Source organism: Phyllostomus hastatus, unplaced genomic scaffold (assembly GCF_019186645.2).
Source record: "Phyllostomus hastatus isolate PE091 unplaced genomic scaffold, TTU_PhHast_1.1 phas_scaffold_585, whole genome shotgun sequence".
Lineage (NCBI taxonomy): Eukaryota > Metazoa > Chordata > Mammalia > Chiroptera > Phyllostomidae > Phyllostomus > Phyllostomus hastatus.
In genome coordinates this window covers 5623757-5642242 of record NW_025334037.1, presented here as the reverse complement: position 1 = coordinate 5642242, position 18486 = coordinate 5623757, and the positions used below count along the sequence as shown (strand labels likewise).

The window sequence follows — 18486 nt, the reverse complement described above, 5'->3', positions numbered from 1 at the left end:
AACTAAATGAGTATTCTTATGATTCCTAATCTATGACACTATGGAAAAGTCAAAACTATGAAGACAGTGAAATTGTTAGTGGTTGCCAGTGATAGGGATGGAGGAAGGGATGAAAACCAGGAGGATTTTTAGGGAAGTAAAAATACTTTGTATTTTCCATAACAGTGGATATACGTCATCATATTTTTGTCCAAACCCAGATAATGTATAATGCCAATAGTAAAAAAATATATGTAAACTATGATTTTGGGTAGATTATGACATGTCAGTGTAGTTTAATCAATTTTAACAAATGTAACACTCTGGTGGGAGATACTGACAATGGATGAAGCTATGCCAGTGTAGGAGTAAAGTATATATAGGAGACCTCTGTAACTTCCTCTCAATTTCATTTTAAACTGTTCTTTTAAAAAAGTCTTAATAAAACCTTTTTAAACAATTTTTACAATAGTCAAGATTTAGAAGCAGCCCAATTAAACAACGATGGGACATTTACACAGTGGAACACTACTCGGCCATAAAAAAGAACAAACCTTTACCCCATCATGACAGCATGGATGGACCTGGAGAATTGGAGAATAGTATGCTAAGTGAAATAAGCCAGTCAGAAAAAGGCAAATACCACAGGATTTCACTCATATGTGGAATCTAATGAATAAACTAAACTAACAAGCAAAACAGAGACAGACTCATAGAGAACAGGCTGACAGTTCTGGACACGGGAGTGGGAGGCTAGGGGGTGGAAGGACCAAGAAAAAAGGGAGTCATGGACATGGACAACAGTGTGGTGATTGCAGAGGAGAGGGAGGTGGGTGGAGGTGGAAGAAAGTATAGGGGGATAAATGGTAATGGAAAAAATACAATAAAAAAAAGAAAAAGAAAACTCCTTTAACTAAGTACTCTAAAGATTCCACACAAAAAGTTAGAATAAACAAATTCCGGAAAGCTTCAGAATATAAAATCAACGCATCAACCAGTAACATTTCTACATATTAACAATGAACAATTAAAATGAAATTAAGAAACAACTCCATTTACAATTTCATTAAAAGCATACTTAGGGCCCTGGCTGGTATGGCTCAGTGGATTGAGCACAGGCCTGCAAACCTAAGTTACTGGCTCAACTCCAGGTCACATAGATATTTCTCTCTCTCTTTTTCTCCCTCCTTTCCCCTCTCTCTAAACATAAATACTTTTAAAAATTTCTAAAAAAATGCTTAAGAATAAATTTAACAAAAGAGGTGAAAGACTTGTGCACTTGCAGTAAAAACTACAAAATGTTTCTGAAAAAATTAAAACACAACTTAAGACATCCCACGTTAATAGACTGGAAGGCTTACTATTGCTAAGATGTCAATACTACTCAAAGCAATCTATGGATTCAATGCAATTCCCATCAAAATTCCAACAATGATTATACTAAGTGAAATAATTCAGGTGCAAGAAGATATTAATAAATACTGCACAATTCCACTTATATGAGGTATTTATAGTCAAATTCATAAAAACAGTAGAATGATGGTTACCAGGGGTTGAGGAAGGGAGAATTAAGAATTATTAATTAATGGGTGTGGAGTTTCAGTTTAAGAAGATAAATTTCTAGAGACAGATGGTGGTGATGGTTGCACAATATCAATATAGTTAACACCGCCAAACTGTAACCTAAAAGTGGTTGAAATGTTAAGTTTTATGTTATGTATATTTTACTACAATAAAAAAGAAAACAATATGAGGGCCTTCTTGTGGTTGTTCATTCCCAGGGGAAATTTATTTTATCCCTCCCCCAGCACCCTTGTGCCAAGGTCAAGATGGGCATCCCATCTCCATGGCCATCTTTATTTCTCATTTACCCTTACACTGAGGGAGTAGCATTTTGTGGCTTCAGCTTTATGCAGAGGTTTCCTATTAGATTCCTGACTTTGGACAGACCCTAGGTTTTTAACTCTTGAGTCTAGCCATACCTCACAGAAACAAATGTTCAAGATCGCTAAGGATAGTTAGAAACTATTCAAGTGAAATCTGTTTTTATTTTACTTGCTTACCTCTTAGAATTCCTACTGAAAGGGAACAGAATATGCCACCCCAAAATATGCCACTTTGGCATACTATTTTGAATTAAAGGTATTTGAGAAATAGCCAATGCAAGGACACTCTGACCCTCTTTCATCCCCTGCTGAAAACAGGAGATAAATCTCCTATGTGACAAGTACCTTTCCCTGTACCAGGAGGGCAAAAGGCAACCTTATCACCAGAGTTAGGGAATTTAGAGCCAAGAAGGCTGTATAAACAAACCTTATTACTTCTTCACTAATTTATTAACCCAAGCCCAAACCCCTTTATCTTGTCAATTATTCTTTATTATTCCTTTGTCTCATAGGTATAAAAGATTCCTATATGGTCACTTCTCTGAGTCTCATATTTCCATGGTGCTCCTATATCTACAAATTAAATTTGGTTTTCTCTTGTTAATCTGTTTTACATAATTTAACTACTAGATCAGCCAAAAAACCTAAAAAGGACAAAGGAAAAATGTTCCTCCCCTATATTATTTTTTTCTTTTTCTTTTCTTTTCTTTTTCTTTCTTTTTTTTTTTTTTTGAGTATCAGAGAGTTTCCTTACTCAATGACTCCTTTCAATTGTTTCAATTGGAAGTATTCTTAGGGGCTCGTTACATAATGGAAGTGGCACTTAATGTATTATGGTATTTTCTGTGTACTAGGTAAGTGATCTGGAGCTAGTTAATTCACCCCTCTGCCTTAGTTCCCAGCTCCAAAACAGGATCCTATTACTTACTTCACAGGGATGTTGAGACTAGCACATAGTGAGAACTTGGTAATTATTACATCTTACAATAATAATACCTCCTTTCTGATCCTGGGTTACATTTCTTTATTGCCTTTTTTTAACCACTGATACTGACATTTCTTATTAATTTATTTATTAAATTTATTGGAGTGACACTGGTTAATAAAATTATATAGGTTTCAAGGGTACACTTCTGTAATACATCATCTGTATAATACATTGTGTGTTCATCGCCCCACATCTCCTTCCACTACCACTTATCCCCCCCTTTACATTCTCCTACCTTCTGATAGAGAATTTAAGCATCTTTTTTGTTAGTATTGATTGGTGACTGAAGGTGAACAGTTTGCTTGATTTGGCTCCATGTTTTTCAAGACTTTTCAATATGCTGGTTGATAAGAAGTATTACCTACATACATATTTAAGGTAAGGTGAAAATTATGTCAGGATAACTTTGAAAATTTCTTTTTAAAGTCACAGAAGTAAAATTTTTTAATTCATGTTTTGTTTTATATCAGTAAAAAACTTTCATTGAAGGTTAAAGCTCAAATGTTACTTTTTGAAGGCTTTCCTGACTCTCATTCTGGAAAGGGTTAGTTGTTCCTTCCAAAATGCTCCAATGGTACTTTATTTTTACCTCTACTATACATCACCTTCCACACTGAATTGTAATTCTTTATTTACATTTTCTCTCTCCATTAGTGTGTGATCTCCTTGCAATACAGACCCTGAACTTGTCTTAGTATCTCCAGGGCCTGGAATATATAAAAGGGAATTTGTGAATACATGTTAACTCGGACAAACTAATTTTTATCACTTGCCTACAATAACTTTTTAGATATTTGGAATGTGCTATCTCTCACATATTCTTTTTGTTGTTCCTTTGATAAATAATTCCATCCAATTTGAAAAGTTCTATTCTCCATACACTTACCTCCAAACAAGAGAAGCAAACTGCAAACTACAGGGGTGGGAGACTGACAAATTCACCAGCAAAGTGAGATTTTTAATACTCTCTCCAGTCACTGATGGCTCAAGAAGATAAATAAGTCGGTGAGGACACAGAAGCTCTGACAAGAACAACCTTTATCTACCAGACAGCTAATAAATATTCTACCTAACAATTAGAAATACACATTATTTTCAAGAACATAAAAACATTTATGAAAACTGATATGTCAGGCCATCTTCCTTGCTCACAAAGCAATTAAATCAGAAATCAACAACAATAACATAACTAGAAAACCTGCAAATAATTATAAATTTTTAAAAATTTTCCTAAACAACTCATTATCAAAAGAAAAATCAAAACAAAAATTAGAAAATGCTGAAGACTGAAAAATAACAATACTACACATAAAAAGTTGATGTTCAATTAAAGCCATATTTAGAAATAAGTATATAATTTTAAATGCTAAAGTGAAAGAGCTCAAAATAAATTAACATCCCAATCACTAAGTTAGAAAAAGAATAAGAAAATGAACTCAGAGAAAGAAAAAAAAACAAAGGTAAAAGCCAATATAAAATAGAAAACAAATACCAATATAAACAGCCAATTTTCTGAAAAGATTGAAAACAAACTTTTAGTGAGGCTGATCAAAAAACAAAGAAAAAAGGTATAAAGATATTAGGAATGAAAAAGTAGACATAAATGTAGATGCCAAACCAATTAAACAGATAATAAAAAGATATTATGTACTAAGGAAATAAACTTGAAAAGTTACATTAAATGTCTAGAAAAATACAACTTCAAGTTTTCAATCAAGCAAATTCATCTCTAAATTGTTCAAAAGATTTAATGCAATTGCAATCAAAATCCCAACAGATTTCTTGTGGAAATTGACAAACTTATTCTCCAATATATATAGAAAAGCAAAGGTCCAAAAATAACCAACACACTATTGAAGAACAATAACAAGATGAGGGGGACTTACTTAATATTAAGTCTTATTATAAAGCTATTACAATTAAGATAGTGTTGTATTAACATAGGATACATAAACTAACCAATGAAACATGAGAGCCCAGATATAGACTCATACATATATTGAAACTTGATATATGACAGATGTATGCTGATAAATGGAGAATAAACTCTTCAATAAATTATGTTGACATTAGTAGATATCCATATAGATAAAAAAAGATTAGATCTCTACATCACATCATACCTATAAATGAATTCTAAGTCAATAAAAAACATTTGAAAGGAAAAATTTTTAAACTTTGAAAAGACAATATAGGAGTATATTTTATGACTTCTAATAGGGAAGGGCTGTATAAACAAGACACAAGGAGTCTTAAGGAAAAATAAAGGAAAAGAAAAGTAAATATGACATTAAAATGAAGAACTTCAGTTATCAAAAGATACCATAAAAACTGGAAGGTATTTGCAACCCAAATACCCAATAAAAGATTAACACCCAGAATATATAAAGAACACATGAATTATTATTAAAAGGGCAAAAGACATGAACAGGTAGTCCCTGAATAATAAATGTAGTCGATAACATAAAAAAATACTGACTTATTAGTAATTAAGAAATTCCAATTAAGTTCACAAATAAATATCAAACAGACTAACAAAAATTAAAGTCAGTTAACAATAATCAAGGAGGGCGCTCTTATTCACTGCTAGCAAAAATATAAATGGTACAACAATCTTGAAAACCAACTCAACTTTCTATAGTGTCCTGGTTTTTATTGTTACATGTATGGGTTGAACTATGTCCTCCAAAAAGATACGTACTGGAAATGTGACTTTATTTGGAAACAGGGTCTTTACAGAAGTAATTAAATGAAAATTCAGTTATTAAGGACACAAAGACCAGCAGAAAGAGGGAAGAACTGTGAAGAGACATACTAAGAATGCCATGTGAAGATGAAGGCAAAGATAGGGGTGACACATCTATAGGCCAAAAAAAAAAGCCAGAAATTGCCAGCAAACCACAGAAGCTAGGAGACAGGCATAAAACACATTCTCCATCACAACCCTCGGAAAGAACCATACTCGGGGACACCTTGATCTTGGACTTTTAGGCTCCAGAAATTTGAGACAATAAATTTTTTTTTTTAAGGTACCCACTTTGTGGTACTTCATTACAGTAGTCCATGCAAATTATTACAGCAGTTAATGCAAATTAATACTTTCCAGTTACAAATTACCACAAACTCAGAGGCATAAAACAACACAAATTTATTATCTGACAGTTCTGTGGGTCAGAAGTCTGACTTCATAGGTCTCACTGGACTAAAATCAAGGTGCTAGCAGGGCTTTATTATTTCTGAGAGCTCTAGAGCAAAATCAGTTTCCTTGCCTTTTCTAGAGTCCAGAGGCTGCCTGCTTTTCCTGGTTCCTGGCCTTCTTCTTCCACTGTCACAGCCAAAGGTAGACTGAGTCTTCCTCACACTGTGTTACTTCAACCCTACTTCCACTGTCACATCTCCATCTCTGACCTCTTCTGTCTCCCTCTTCCACTGTTGAAGGACCCTTATGATTACTTTAGGTCCAGTCAGATAATTCTGGATAATCTCCCCATCTCAAGGTCCTTAAAAATCTCACATGCAAAGTCCCCTTTGCCAAGTTAGGTAACATTCACAGATTCCTGGGATTAGAACGGGGACATCTTTGGAGAGACATTATTCTGATGACAATATACAGTGTAAAGTTAAATATGAACATACCTTGCAACTCAGCAATTCTACTTTTGGATGCACACATGCACCGGAAGACATTTACAAGAATTTTCATAGCACCATTTCACAAAATAGCAAATCACCCAAGGGTCCATGAACCGTGGAATAGATAAATTTTACTACGGTCATACAATCAAACACTATACAGCCATGGAAAATGAACTACAATTATCCACATCAACATGGATAAATCTCAGAAAAGTCAAGAAAAAAATTACAGAATTCGTATACTATGATTCTATGAAAGTTCAAAGCAGGCAATACTAACAACAAATTATTTAGATTATTTAGGAATACATTTGTGGGGGGTTATATTTATAAAAAAACACAAGCACAGAAATGAATAGCAAAAAAAAAAACAAATCAGAACAGATGTGTTCCCTCTGAGGCAGAGAGAAAGGGATGTAAAATAGGGTTACACATGGAACTTCAAAGGAAATGGGTGGTGAGTACATGACTCTTTTTTCCTTTATTTTCTTCCTTGAACCATATAAAATAAACATATGTACAGTCTTTTATGTTTGAAATTTCTCACTTAAAATTTAAATGCTAACTGAATAAATCTAAAATATGCTGAATGTATGCTATATGAAATATAAGGAAGAAGTAGCCAAGCAATGTATTGTAGCGGATGAAGGAGGGAAAACCTACAAAGATGAGAAACTTCTTAGAGTAAATCAATATAGGAATAAAAGTTCTAGGTCATAAAAGAAAAAGACAGTGGAGAATATACTCCTCTGCCCCAAGTTCTAAGACTTTTAATAATGAAATAAATATGGATCAGCTTTTAAATAATAAAGTATACACCAACCCAATATTATAAACTGTCAGAAACTACCCACAGACAGAACACAAGTCTCCTAAAGTTTTGCTTGGCTAACACAGTTGTTCAGTTTGTTTTGTTTAAATTGAATGTTTTTAGGCAAAGAAGGCAATAGTCAGATGACTTTCATTCTTCCTACCCTCCCCTTCTTCCTCAGCATATGACATAAATATGTGATGTGGCTTGCCTCTGAAGGCACTTAAGCTTGACACCAGCTGCATCCTGACAAGTCACTCTGAAATAACTACATCAGGGAGCAAGTTTATCTTCAAGGTCATTTATAAACTTGTGATTCCATGAGTCCCTCCTACCTCTCTCACTTTCCCCTCTCCATTACACTTTTACCCACCAATTCCTTTAACCAGAGATGTCATTTATCAGGCAACTGGCAAAATTAATTTACAGCATTGGAAAACCATGGCTGTAGGTACTTATGTTCTTATGGAAAGTATAGGTGGACTAATAGTCAGGACCTAACTTGGTTTTAGTTCCTGTATCCCAAATATCTCACAGAATAACCTAAAAACAATATTTTTATCTCTCTGGAGTTAATTTCTTTCCCATCTATAAAATGAGCAGATTTCAACTAGATGAACTCCAAATCCCTCTCTTCAGTATCTATACAAACATAGGTTAAAATAAATGTGTTCAGCAAATACAGATTCTTCTTGTTTTGGTTGGGGTATAGGAAGAAAGGGGAATGTGCTAGGGAAACAGGCTGACTTGGTAATTGCAAGAGAAAAGAAAAAAGAGAATCAGATAAAGGCCTGCCACTGAGGAGGATAAAAAGTCTGAGGGCAATGGAAGTAAACTGTATAGTTTTATTCATGACTGGCCCTATTAACTTTCTACTCAGTGCGAGAAAACATAAACTATGGAGATGTTACTATTTCATGAGATATAATGAAAATCTTCTATCACACATCACATGATCTGTCAACTTACTCTCAAATATGGTCAATCCTGCTATATTGGAGTTTTGCTCTCAGTTTATATATTAATATGAGTATCATCATACTGTCTAAAGACTTCTTAATCTAATTTGTTCCTTAAAGGAGATTTCAAACAGTGTGAACGGTAAAAGCAAAAGAAAAAAATCAAGTCAGTAACAATAAGCAGTCCACAAATAGCTAGAGCCACGGATGGATGCTGGGAGAGAGTGTTCCAAAAGTCCAAAACAGCTTATTAAAAAAACAAAACAAACAAAAATACTAAGAGCACGTTATAAAAGACTTTGCAAGCACGTTTCAAGATCATTGTCCACTTTATCCTATGGACAATGAAAAACCATAAGAGGTTTTAAAAACAGAGCAAGTGATTTAATCAAATCTATGTTTTTGAACAATATTTCTAATGGCAGAGTACGTACAATATTTACAAAAACATCATTAAAAATATTATGAAGGCTGATATTTTACCATAATATTAACATGTAATTAGAATGAAACACTCATTGAACCCACAAAATAAATTTCACAAATAATACAGTGTTCTTAAATTCATAGTGAGGTATGTCTTACAAATTCCTTAAGGGGCTAAATAATCACTTAAACTTAAAAATCATTTTTAGACACCTTCATACTACATGTGTATACCTTTTTCAAATAAAATTAACACTTTACATAATCTTTATGGGCTTAAAGGCCACAGAATTTTAAAATATTTACCTAACCATTTAGAAAGTACTTAGCATTTTAGGTATAGAAAAATATCTCACATACTAACTTAAGACTTTCAAAACCTCTCATTTAGCTAGGCTATCACAAACAAAATGATCTGGCTGAATACTTCATTATAGAACATACAAATAAAATGGCGTAGAAGTATAACTTGTTAAATTCTGGTCAAAGCCATCTATGTAGACAATTGATTTTTTTTTTAAACTTCCTATTAGTTTCAGCTGACTCTTGGCAAATATACTACAAACTTAAGTGCTTCTTTCCATTAACCCACCAAGGCAGAACACAGTCAATAATAACTAGATTTAAACTTTAAATCTCTAAATGCTTTTACCAACAATATATAAAAAAAAACTTAGTTAAGAACTGACATATATATATATATAGCATTTATATTACTATAAATCTAATTATGAAAATCAAATGTTTTACAAACATATGCCATTACTTTTCAACCCAGTACCTAACACAACATCCCAAAAGTTAAAGAAGTATTTTAAGTCTACTCTCAATTTAAAATATTTACACAGACATGAGTTTTAATTGTTTTTCAAAGATGTTTATAAAATTTTTAAGGAAATAAAAGTATAATTTTGTTACTAATCAAAAAATGAACCCACAAATAACTTCTAAAATTCTCTATTCAAAAAATACAAAATATTGGCTCATCTTTTCCAACCATTACTACACCTTGGAAAATATCGGTTAGCAGTATCAACATTCAACAGTTAAGTAAAACTTCAAAAACTAGTAATTTGTGATATTTTGTTTATACTTTTACTTATATATTACAGAAAGTATAAACTAACCAAAAGAAATGAATTTAAAATTGGAAGGTATTGCAGAATTCATCCATTGGGACCTCTGATTTCACAGGATACTGAGACTCAGAAATTCACTGATTTTTCCAGGCTTACACAGCAGAACCAAGACCTTACTCTCTATCCTCTGCCTATGAATCCAGGGCATTTCCCCCTCTATCAGGTTTTACTCAACATCTTTCTGTCTCCCCTTACTTTCTGAAACAGTGAAGTGATTTTACACTTGTCATATACAAAATTTAGCACTTTGAAAATGAGAAAGTCTCTTGATCCACTTCCATAAAAGCACTGGTTTCATCTTCATTTCTTTAATATAATATACATGCAAACAGAACCAGAGACCCACTGTTAAACAACAGAAATAAGCATAAGTAAAAAATCTCAGTACAATCTTTGTTAAGTTAAAAATATGTACTAGTTTTTGGTAATGCAAAAATAGTATTACTTTATAACACTTAAGATTAAGTAACAACGTATGAACACTTACACTATTAGTATATATGTAAGACCCCCAAAAAGGTCCTATTTCATAGTGGAATATAAGAGTTTTCTGCAAAGAGATGATATTCCATTTTTAAAAGCGCAAATTGTATTTTCTTCTAATACAAATAATAAATGGAATAACAGTGAACTAAGGTAAAGGTTGAAAAAGGTTGCTATAATGGAAAAAGCACCACACTAGGATTAAGAAAACCAGGAATCTTCAATTTACAACAGAACAGCCACAGTTGACTACAGCAACAGATTACATTTAAAACATGTTAAAATGTAATGGTGTGAAATTAGGAAAATTACCTACAAATGTGATGAGACTATGCTAAAACATTTTTTCCAGTGTTAAAAAAATGCAGTCTCTTCATTTACAATCAACTGTTAAAAGCTATGCCATCCTAAGAAAACAGCTGACAATTACTTTACACTTAACCTCATAACAATTTTCCTTCTGATACGCACTTTCCTAAGCACTGTCTATTATCACTGGCAGTTAAAAGAGAAAACAAAAGACATAGCATTTTTTGAACAATTTTTTTCAAGTATTTAGCCAAATAACTACAGACCACAAAAGCGGCTTCTGAAAACACTGTTCAAGAAGCAAAGTATAGTCTCACTGGAACACCACAAGGGTTAGTGTTAAACATGTCATGAAATCAATGTAGTGGTTTGTCAATTATTTTGAAGAGAAGAGAGCATCAAATGTAGTAAGAATAAGACAGTTTTTACATATACTGGATCCCAGTGTAAAACCTATCACTAAAGTCTGAAAACCAATGGTATAAACTCCTCCTCTCTTACACAAAACCTCTACACTCATCCTTTTAGTTGCTTAAAACATCCTTTTAGTTGCTTAAAACATAATATTGAAAACTGAAAAATCTAGTTTAAGATCCCAGCACTGCCACTTACTAGATGTGTGAAGTTGGATAACTGCTAAAAAACTCATATTGCTCATCTCTAAATTAAGTTAATGTCACCCATCATACAGGGTTCTTGTGAGGATTTAAGGAAACATATGTAAAGTACTTTGCACTTAGTAAATGCTCAGTTAACTGTAGCCACACTTGATGAGTTTCCTGGTGATACAGAACAGGTAAGATTTCCCAAGACTACGTAAAGATAGAGGCTCCTTCCCTAATGATGGTTTCAATTCCTTTTAAAAAACAAAACCATGTAAAACTACAGAAAAAAAAAAACTGGAAATGCTTTTGGCATCTTTCCAGACATAAGTTTAAAGGTTAAATTGTTACAACATTGTCCTCATTATGCAACAAATATACACTACCATGTGTTAGTCTGTAAAAGATATTAGCCTATACTGCTAGAATTTGGGGTAAAGAGTTCTTTAAAATTACTTCCAACAGTCTTTCCATCTAAACAAACAAGACTCAGTTCCAAAGCTCATCCATATTTACAAGATCTCAAATTCTTCCTCTCAAATACCAAGAATAATAAGACCACACTGCTTAAAATTCACTCATTTTAATGGCTGTATGTTATCTTTGAGAAGATATCACCATTGCAACAGATGAACGGCACAAAAAAGATGTACATCAGAATATGCCAAAGTGGGAATAGTCAATCTATGAAACCGCACATAACTCATTCTTCTGAGAACTCACCTATTACACAGTCTTTAAAAACTGCAATATAGTCTGCTATTTCACAAAAAGTACTTCTGTATTTCTAAAAAGCTTCCTGTATTTTAGGAATTCTTTCCAGAATAAAACTCTTTTTTCCCCACCCTGGAAGTTAGCATGGTTTCAAATAAGCGAGTTCAACTAAGGAACTGAAGCGGTAAAACTGCACTCACTTCCTTAGCAAACCTTGCTTTCTGCTAACATACCTGTTCTCTGGAAATGCAAGGCAACGAAGGTCTCCTGAACATTTTGCAACTTCCATAGTAACTGGCCGAAGTTTCTCCGAATGAAACACAGCTGGACCTCCTGCGGGGTCTAATCACAGGCACTTTTTCTTCCGCGGTACTGGACAACCGAGGATGATGAGGAGCTTCCCTGATTTGAAAAAAGTTATCCAACCCCAGGGCCAAGAGGCAGCCAGCGCCCCCGACCAGGCAAGCCAGCAGGGGCCGCAGGGCTGAGGGCAGCGACCCGAGGCTAGTGGCCGAGACCCACCAGACCGAGCTGGAGAAGAGCAGCACCAGGATGCTGTGCTGCAGCCTCACCCGGTGCGCGAGCGTCAGCAAGCCCACACAGCTCAGCACCAAAAACAACCTGCCCGTCGCCGCCGGGGGCGTGTGCGGGGCCAGAGCCCCTATGTCTTCGTCCCCGCAAGTCCAAGACCACCACTGCCACACCAAGAAGTCCCCCAGGTAACAGCATGCGGGCAGCGCCAGCAACCACCAGGAGCCGCCGGCGCTGCTCCAGCCGGCGTTGGGGCCCCGCTTGGTCCGGGTCAGGAAGCAGGTGAGGAAGAAGAAGGCACAGGCGATGCTGAAGAGGGGGCTGAGGCTGAGGGAGCAGACACGCAGCAGGGTCCACAGCCTGGCAGCCCTGGCAGCCCAGCTCTCGGTCCACGAGCCGAGCAGTAGGGCGAGGACAAAGGCAGCTAGGGCGCCCAGCGCGAGGCGCGCCCCGGTGAAGGGGGAGCGCCGCGGCTGCTGGGGGGAGGCTGGCGGCAGCAGCAGCTCCACGTTGCAGAAGCGGCAGAGGTGGAAGAAGAAGCCGCGCGGTGGGTCCTGCCGCAAGGGGCTCACGCAGCTCTTCACGTAGCCGTTCCTCATACTCTCAGGGGGTAAGCCGGCCCCGTCCGGCGGCTGCGGGTACCGCATGGCTTTGGAGTCTCGCTCGTCCCTCCTCATGGCCGGGACCGGGGGTGGCCGCGGGGCTAGTACGCCCTGCTCGGACTTCAGCGGCCACTGGCGCTCCCTCACCCCCTGCCCCTGCGCTGCGGGCGCCCCCCGGCTCCGTAACGCGTCAGGGCTGCGCCCGCCGCCGCGGCCCGGGGTCCCCACCGCGCGGGCGGAGGAGCAGCGGGATCCGCGACATACTGGCTGTGGAAAAGGGCCGAAGGGGCTTTTCCTTTTCCCTCAGGCACCTCTCGGGACCGGAGACTCGTAGCTGCCTCCCAACTCCCGCGGGCTGCAACAGTTACCTCGCGGCCCCAGCCCGGTCCGTTGGGCGCGCGAGCGGCTGGCGGGCGCTCCTCCCCCGCGGCTGCCCTGGCCGGGCACGCGCCCCGCCCGCCGCCCGCGCGCGCCCGAGCCTTGTCCCGCTGCTGCCTGCCAGCCGGGCCGCCAGCCACAGACGCTCACCGGGACCCCAACGCCTCAGTGTGCCGGAACAGGGAAGCGGCCAGGGCTAGGGGAGACGGGTGGGGTCCTCTTCGCATAGAAGGGGGCAGGCCCACCATGCTGGAACCCCCGGCACGCAAGTTCCCTTTGAGGGTAAGTCACAGACACCCTGCCTAGCTCCCTCAGGTCACTGCTGGAGTCAGGTAAAGAGTGTTTGTGGTCCCAAAGGGGAGTGCCTAGAAGGTAAACCAAGTTGAGGGGAGAGGATGCAGTCGCAGGTTCAGGACGGGCCCTTGGACATCCGCCGCAGAGCTGTGACCTAATAGGGCCAGCAGCCACCACTACGTGCATGGAGAAGAAACCCTCATCGCTGGGGCTGAGTCTGTCCTTAACAGCAACGTGGGCCACACAGCAGGCCCAGGACCCTTGCAGTGTCTGTTAGGGAGGACCGTGCACGTAGAGGGAGTGGTCTCTGGGAGCATCCAAGTAGATATTATCGAGCTTGTCTTTCTCAAGAACCACCTTCACAGGCGAGGAACTAACATCCTTCCTCTTCGTACCCTTGCCCTGTATACGCAGTAGTTTACAGCCGTATCCCACTCAGTAAGCATGGGAAAGTTATGCTGTCGCGAAATTATGTCCACATCGAAGATTTTTTCACTGTAACAGCATGTTCTAGAGATGGGACATGGGAGAATTAGGAGGCATGTCCAAGACCATTGCCCAATTTGGATCGGTGCCAAGAAAGAAGCCCAATAAGGCGTGATCTGTGAATTACTAGTGAAATTAGCAACGTGTAGAAAACACTGACCTGAAAGAGGGGAGAACTTTGCTGAACCAAAGGGACTGCTCTGGAATCTAACCAATCATAACTGCCTTAGAGAGCGAACTGTGTTTCCCTCTACCAAAACTCTCCTTCAACTTCATGACAGGGTTGCATTGCTCAAAGAGCTAATTCCACATTTTTCCAGGGACATGAGAAACCTTACTGTGTGGTAAATCCCACGAACAGGCCCATTTTTCACCAATTAATCTCTGCCCACAGCCATGACCTAAAACAGACCTTTTTCGTACGTGGTCATAGTTCACGTACATGGCTGAAATCACTGAGAAATTAGCACAAGAATTTGACCAAGATGGAAAAAGACCAGAATTCCCTTTCCTTTTCTGTCTCATAGATAAAGGAAAACATATCTAATAACATTTTCAAATTGATTACTCAAATGCTTGTCATAAAAGGTAAAAATCCTAAGGGTTTTTTTCCACCATGACAATTAAAAAAATTTTTTTAAATCTCATTTTAACAGAACTCAGCAAATACATTCTTAAAACATGTGCAGAACTCATCATTACCAATGAAAGATTAAAGTAGGAAACTTAATGGATACATCTTGAGCTTATACAAAAGGGCATGACAAGTGTAGTATGAACATTACTGAATTTGCTCATAAATTCTCATAGGAAATAAGAAATTGACTTGAAAATTAGAACAAGTCGCCCTGGCTGGTGTAGCTCAGTGGATTAAGCGTGGACTGTGAACCAAAGTGTCCCAGGTTCGATTCCCAGTCAGGGTACATGCCTGGGTTGCAGGCCATGACCCCCAGCAACTGCACATTGATGTTTCTCTCTCTCTCTTTCTCCCTCCCTTCCCTCTCTAAAAATAAATTAATAAAATCTTTTAAAAAATCAGTTTAAGAATGTTTTTAAAAAATTAGAACAAGTCCAGAATAAAGCTGTTTTTTTAAAACACTGGATTGTCATCTGAGGTAGGATAGGCATAGTAATAGAAATAACAGTGGGCTAGAAATCCATTTCACAGGTTCTAGTCCTGGCCCAGCTACCCATTCATGCCTTGCTTAAGCAAGTCACATAACTTTTACAGGCCTCACTCTTCTCAGATGTAAAATGAAACAATTTAGTTTTGATGACCTTTAAAGTCACTTCTAGTCTTAAAAAGTTATGGTTTATGAACATAGCAGTGCATATATCCTTTCAAATTAATGTTTTGGTTTTCTTCAAATATATATATGTGCATATATATATATATATATATATATACTCAGAAGCAGAATTGCTGGTTCATAAGACTGTTCCATTTTAATTTTTTGAGGTGTAACCATACAATTTTCCATAGTGGCTGCACCAATCTGCATTCCTACCAATAATGCAGGAGAATTCCCTTTTCTCCACACCCTCACCAACACTTGTTTTTTGTGCCTTTGTTGATGATAGCCACTCTGAAAGGTGTGAGACATCTCACTGTGGTTTTAATTTGCATTTCTCTAATGATTAGTTATGCCAAGCATCTTTTCATGTATCTGTTGGTCATCTGTATGTTCTCTTTGGAGAAGTATCTGCCCATTTTTTAATTGGATTGTATGGTTTTTTGGTGTTGTCTGAGTTCTTTATAAACTTTGGATATTAAACCCTTATAAAATGTATCATTGGCAAATATCTTCTAGTCAATAGGTTGTTTTTTCATTTTATTGATGGTTTCATTTGCTGTGCAAAACCTTAGTTTGGTGTAGTCTCTATGTTCATTGCAGCGTTATTTACAATAGCCAAGATATGGAAGCAACTGAAGTACCCATCAATAGATGAATGGATAAAACAGTTGTGATACAGCCCTGGCCAGGTGGCTCAGTTTGTTGGAGCATCCTCCTGTACACCAAAAGGTTGCAGGTTTCATCCCCAATCATGGCACATAACCTAGGTTGCAGGTTTGATCCCCATTTGGAGCACATACAGGAGGCAATTGATCGATGTTTCTCTCTCTTTTCCTTCCTCTCTAAAATCAACAAACATACCTTCAGGTGAGGATTTGAAAAAAACAGTTGTGGTACATATATACACAGTGGAATATTACTCAGTCATAAAAAAAAAACACATGAAATCTTGCCCTGGCTGATGTGGCTCAGTTGGTTGGGCACCATCCTGCACAGTAAAGGGTCATAGGTTCAATCCCTGGTCAGGGCACATTCCTAGGTCACAGATTTGATCCCTGGTTGAGCCACATACAAGAAGCAACTGATGTTTGTCTCTTTTCTCCCTTCTTTCCTCTCTCTAAAAATAAATAAAATCTTTTAAAAAAATTAAATCTTACCATTTGCTACAATATGAGTGAACCTGGAAGGTATTATGCTAAGTATAATAAGTCAGAGAGAGACAAATACCTTTTGATTTCACTTATATGTGGAATCTAAAGAACAAAATAAATGAACAAACAAAACAGAAATAGACTCATAGATGCAGAAAACAAAATGATGGTTGCCAGAGGGGAGAAGAGTTGCAGGACTGAGGAAAAAAGGTGAAGGCATTAAAAAGTACAAATTGGTGGCTGCAAAATAGTCATGGAGATGTATAGCACAGCATAGAGAATATACTCAATAATATTGTAATAGCTATGTATGGTGTCAGGTAGATATTTATATTATTGGGGAGACCGTTTTGTAAATTATGTAATTGTCTAACCACTATGCTGTACACCTAAAACTAATATGAAATAATATTGAATGTCAAAAAAATCTATAGTTCCTGTATATCCAAAATATAGGGGTGAGCAAAGTATATTAATAAATATACAATAATTAATAAATAATTACAGAATTATTTATTAATAAAGAATAAACTCTCATGTACTCACAACTGTATACTAGTTTTGCCCACCACTGTGTGTAGGCATCCTTCGGATCCATGTTTCAGATTGCCAGGAGCAACCTTTGTATTGTTTGCACCACCAAGCTAAAGCAAACTCTCAATATTGACAAATAAAAATAAAAGGGTTTATATCAAAGGACTGTTGTCTGGAAAATAAAATGCAAAGCTCTCTTTATACTTCCCAGTTCTCCCTTACCCTTGTTTCAGCTGTCTTCCCATGTCTCTGTAAGGCGAAACCCCAGCTTTTTAAATTACCTATATTTGGAGTACATCCTGCGAACACCAACTTCAGCACCTGAGAGGATTCTAAAATAAAATGTAAGGACGTGACCAAAGGCCATCAGTTTACTTAACTAAAAATATGCACAAAAAGAATGAGCTAGCTATGTTTATAGCAACTCCCTTCTCTGTTTATAGTCTTTGTCAAAGATTATTAGTAGACTGCATTTCTTAGTGTTCAGATTATTTAATTATTCTTTTGCCAGAGTTAAACAACTAATAGAATTACTTAGCTCTTGCCTTTAGGTCTGAGAATATATTACCAATGTCTGTCGTGAAAAAAAAAAGACCTAAAGTCATAGCATAGATTTGACTTTCCTCAGTACTTTCTACCCAGCCTTTTACCTGATTTTTCCTTCCCCCACATTTTAACCCATGATCTCTGCACTGGAATCATTCTCCCAATGTGATTATCCATGACATGGAAACCTAGAATTTACCACCCAGATCCCGAGGATTCTGGTGCAATATAACCCCTGCATAGTCCTGTGTTCTAATAATGAAGTCCTTGCCCTCAAGCTCCAAAGACCTATTTTCCCATGTGCTCCAGTTAATAGCATGAAAATTTTGTTTTGTTCTCCATTTTAGGTAACTACCAATAAACTGGCAATGCCCCTCATTAATTGTAGTAGGACTAACACCCTGCCTAGGTCCTTCCAGTCTTAGAGCCAAAAGCTCTGCCCCTAAATACTAGTCTAAGGGCCCCATTGACAAACATTCTAGATGTCACTCCCTTCCCATGTGTCTGACCTTACAAGTGCCAATTGAGAGGTCCTGTTACTGGGCTCAACCCAACTGTTAGAACACTCGCTTCCTCATCTGAGACCTCTGGTGCTCAACATTGCTAAATTGGAAATTGCCCTCTCTGTGAATTCCCTTGTTTTCTTCTTGAACCTTCATCCACAGAGAAGCCAAAATAACAAATGCACCTCATAATAGGTCTCAGATCTTCTTCCCTACTAGCCCTAACTTCTGGTA

At 37.6% G+C, this 18486-nt stretch overlaps 1 protein-coding gene across 1 annotated transcript in view; it reads right to left on the bottom strand.

The window, feature by feature from the left end:
- Positions 1–13999, bottom strand: part of PDE3B (phosphodiesterase 3B) — a 159854-nt gene extending 145855 nt beyond the window's left edge. Inside the window, exon 1 of the mRNA XM_045825337.1 lies at positions 12166–13999. Coding sequence (XP_045681293.1) covers positions 12166–13140 — 975 coding nt within the window. The 5' untranslated portion in view covers positions 13141–13999. The remainder of the gene's footprint in view (positions 1–12165) is intronic.
- Positions 14000–18486: the final 4487 nt, after the last annotated feature.